Genomic DNA, 2,186 nt, shown 5'->3' on the forward strand with positions numbered 1-2,186 from the left:
TGATTTGCCTGTGCGATGTCTGACGACCCTCTTTTCTACCTTCTGAAAGCCCAGTGAACAGGATGACGGCCTCTGCCAGACTCCTGCTGGTCCCACCCAGCGAGGCCTGCAGACAGCAGGGGCTTAGTCAGGGGTTACGAAATAGCACTGGGTCAAAGCCCGTGTGCTGAGTGACAGCCAGGAGAAGGGATGCATGGAGGAACATGAAAGTCCAAAGGGCACCCCGGCCCTAGGGAGTTGACAGGGATGGACTGAAAGGAGCAGTTTTCAGTCAGGGCGACTCTGCCGCACTCCAGAGGCCTCTGGCCATGTCTGGAGACATACATGCTGGCTGTCACGTGGGAGAGGGGACTGTCAGCATCTAGTGGGTGGAGCCCAAGGATAGTGAGACATTCTGCATTGCCAGGACGCCTCGCACCTCTGGCAAGAATGATCTGCTCCAAACTGGCAGCAGAGCTGCGACTTAGAATTCCTGCCGGGGTGGGGCAGCAGGTGGCATGGTGGTTAAAGGCACTTGATTCCCACATGGCCAACTGCAGTCTGAATCCCAGACCCTGCAGCTTGTTTTCTCACTTTCCCTTTCTATCTCTGTCTCTCTCTGGTCAAAGGAAAGAAATGAAAATAACAAGTGGAATGAAATAAATAAATATTTTTTAAAAATAAAAAGAATTCCTGCCGGGAAGCCAGACCTGTGGTAGGGACAGGGTTTATCCGCATTTCATGAATCCGGCCCCTTTAGGCTGATACTTCCGGCCGAGGCAAGGAACCATGCAGACCCGAAGATGCCCAGACAGGGAACATGGTCCCTCCTGGGAGTTTCCTGGGAGGGGGCAGTGCGACCCAGGGCCCGAAACCTCACAACAGCGCTGGGTGTCCCCTGGTCGGGCTGCGAGCCGGAGCCCCTCCTGCCGAGGCGAGGCCTCAACTCACCGTGATGCTTGTGTCCTTCTTGCCCTTGTGGGAAGAGGCCACCACGGCCAGGTATTGGATGACTTTCTTGGTGTTTTCCGTTTTCCCGGCTCCAGACTCCCCTCTGAAAGACAGGGACAGTGACCCGGTGGGAAGAATCCCACGGGCGCAAGTGGGTGCCTTTCTGCAGCTCTGTGAGCCAGGTAGTTCCGTAGGACCGTCAAGATCAACTCCCAGATGGGGAAACTGAGGCTCCCAGAGGGTCACACCTCTGGGCCCCAAACTCGGGTCCAATACTCAGTCCTCTTCTCCCAGCAGGATGCCAGAAAGAATGTGGATGAAAGGAGAGAAAAAGAAAACCTGTTTTCCTACAGAGGCCCCAACTCAGGTTTATTTGGAACCGTCTCTTCACAAGTCATCATTAGCATTGCTAGAAGGCAAGGACCAGCCCAGAGGCCCCTTCAAGGGAGGACACAGCACCGCTCAGAAAATGAGGCGGCAAGGAAAAAGTTTCAGAAGCTCCTCTAAACAAGCAAACAAAGCACCTGCCTGCCCCATCGACCACTGGCTCCCTCAGTGGGAATTACTCCTAGGATTAGACCAGGGAGCGTTGCTCACCTCCTCAGAGGAGCACCCCTAGAATGTGGCAGGCAGGTGTCTGACCAAGGTGGCTTCTCTTGACCACCAGAGATGCCCTCGGTGGGACAGTTTCATCCAAGGGTTCCAGATGCTGCCTCCGGCTCTTCCCGCCTGGTGGCGGGAAGGACCAACACTCCATTCTCTCCTTGTCTCTTGTTTTATTTTTTGCTTTTCCTTTCTTTGTTCAGATTCTCTTGTTTTCTGGGCTCACCTCATATTTCTAAACGTAAGAGAGTTTTGTCGTTTTTTTTTTTAGTCTAAAAAAGGAATGTGTCCACCCTGAGGTCAAGGCCCAAGGTTCTCGGTGCTGAACCAGCGCCACCAAGCCTAGAGCAGTCTCTGCTCCTTCTTCCTAATTAGGAAATAGAGAAATTAATTTCCTCTGCCAAGGGCCCATTAATAACTTAGTTCATGGCAAAGAAAAAGGAGGGGAAGAAAAAATTCTGGGCCAGCCCTACAGGTCCCACTGCACAGATGTCAGGTGTCCACTGGCCAAGGACAATGAAACGTCTCACACTGGCCCTGCCCACCCTTGGCCCGTACTCCCAGTGGCCACGTGAACGAGGCCACTGCTCAGAGGCAGTTTGTGGCTCATACTCCCAGTGGCCACGTTCGTTCACGTGGCCTCAGAGGCAGTC

The 2,186-nt window shown here is 53.7% G+C and overlaps 1 protein-coding gene across 1 annotated transcript in view; it reads right to left on the reverse strand.

The window, feature by feature from the left end:
• MYH11 (myosin heavy chain 11) overlaps positions 1 to 2,186 on the reverse strand; it is a 124,934-nt gene that overhangs the window by 68,507 nt on the left and 54,241 nt on the right. Inside the window, exon 5 of the mRNA XM_006146566.3 lies at positions 931 to 1,033. Within this exon, the coding sequence (XP_006146628.1) occupies positions 931 to 1,033 (103 nt within the window). The remainder of the gene's footprint in view (positions 1 to 930; positions 1,034 to 2,186) is intronic.

Source organism: Tupaia chinensis, unplaced genomic scaffold, assembly GCF_000334495.1.
Source record: "Tupaia chinensis unplaced genomic scaffold, TupChi_1.0 Scaffold000182_1, whole genome shotgun sequence".
NCBI lineage: Eukaryota > Metazoa > Chordata > Mammalia > Scandentia > Tupaiidae > Tupaia > Tupaia belangeri.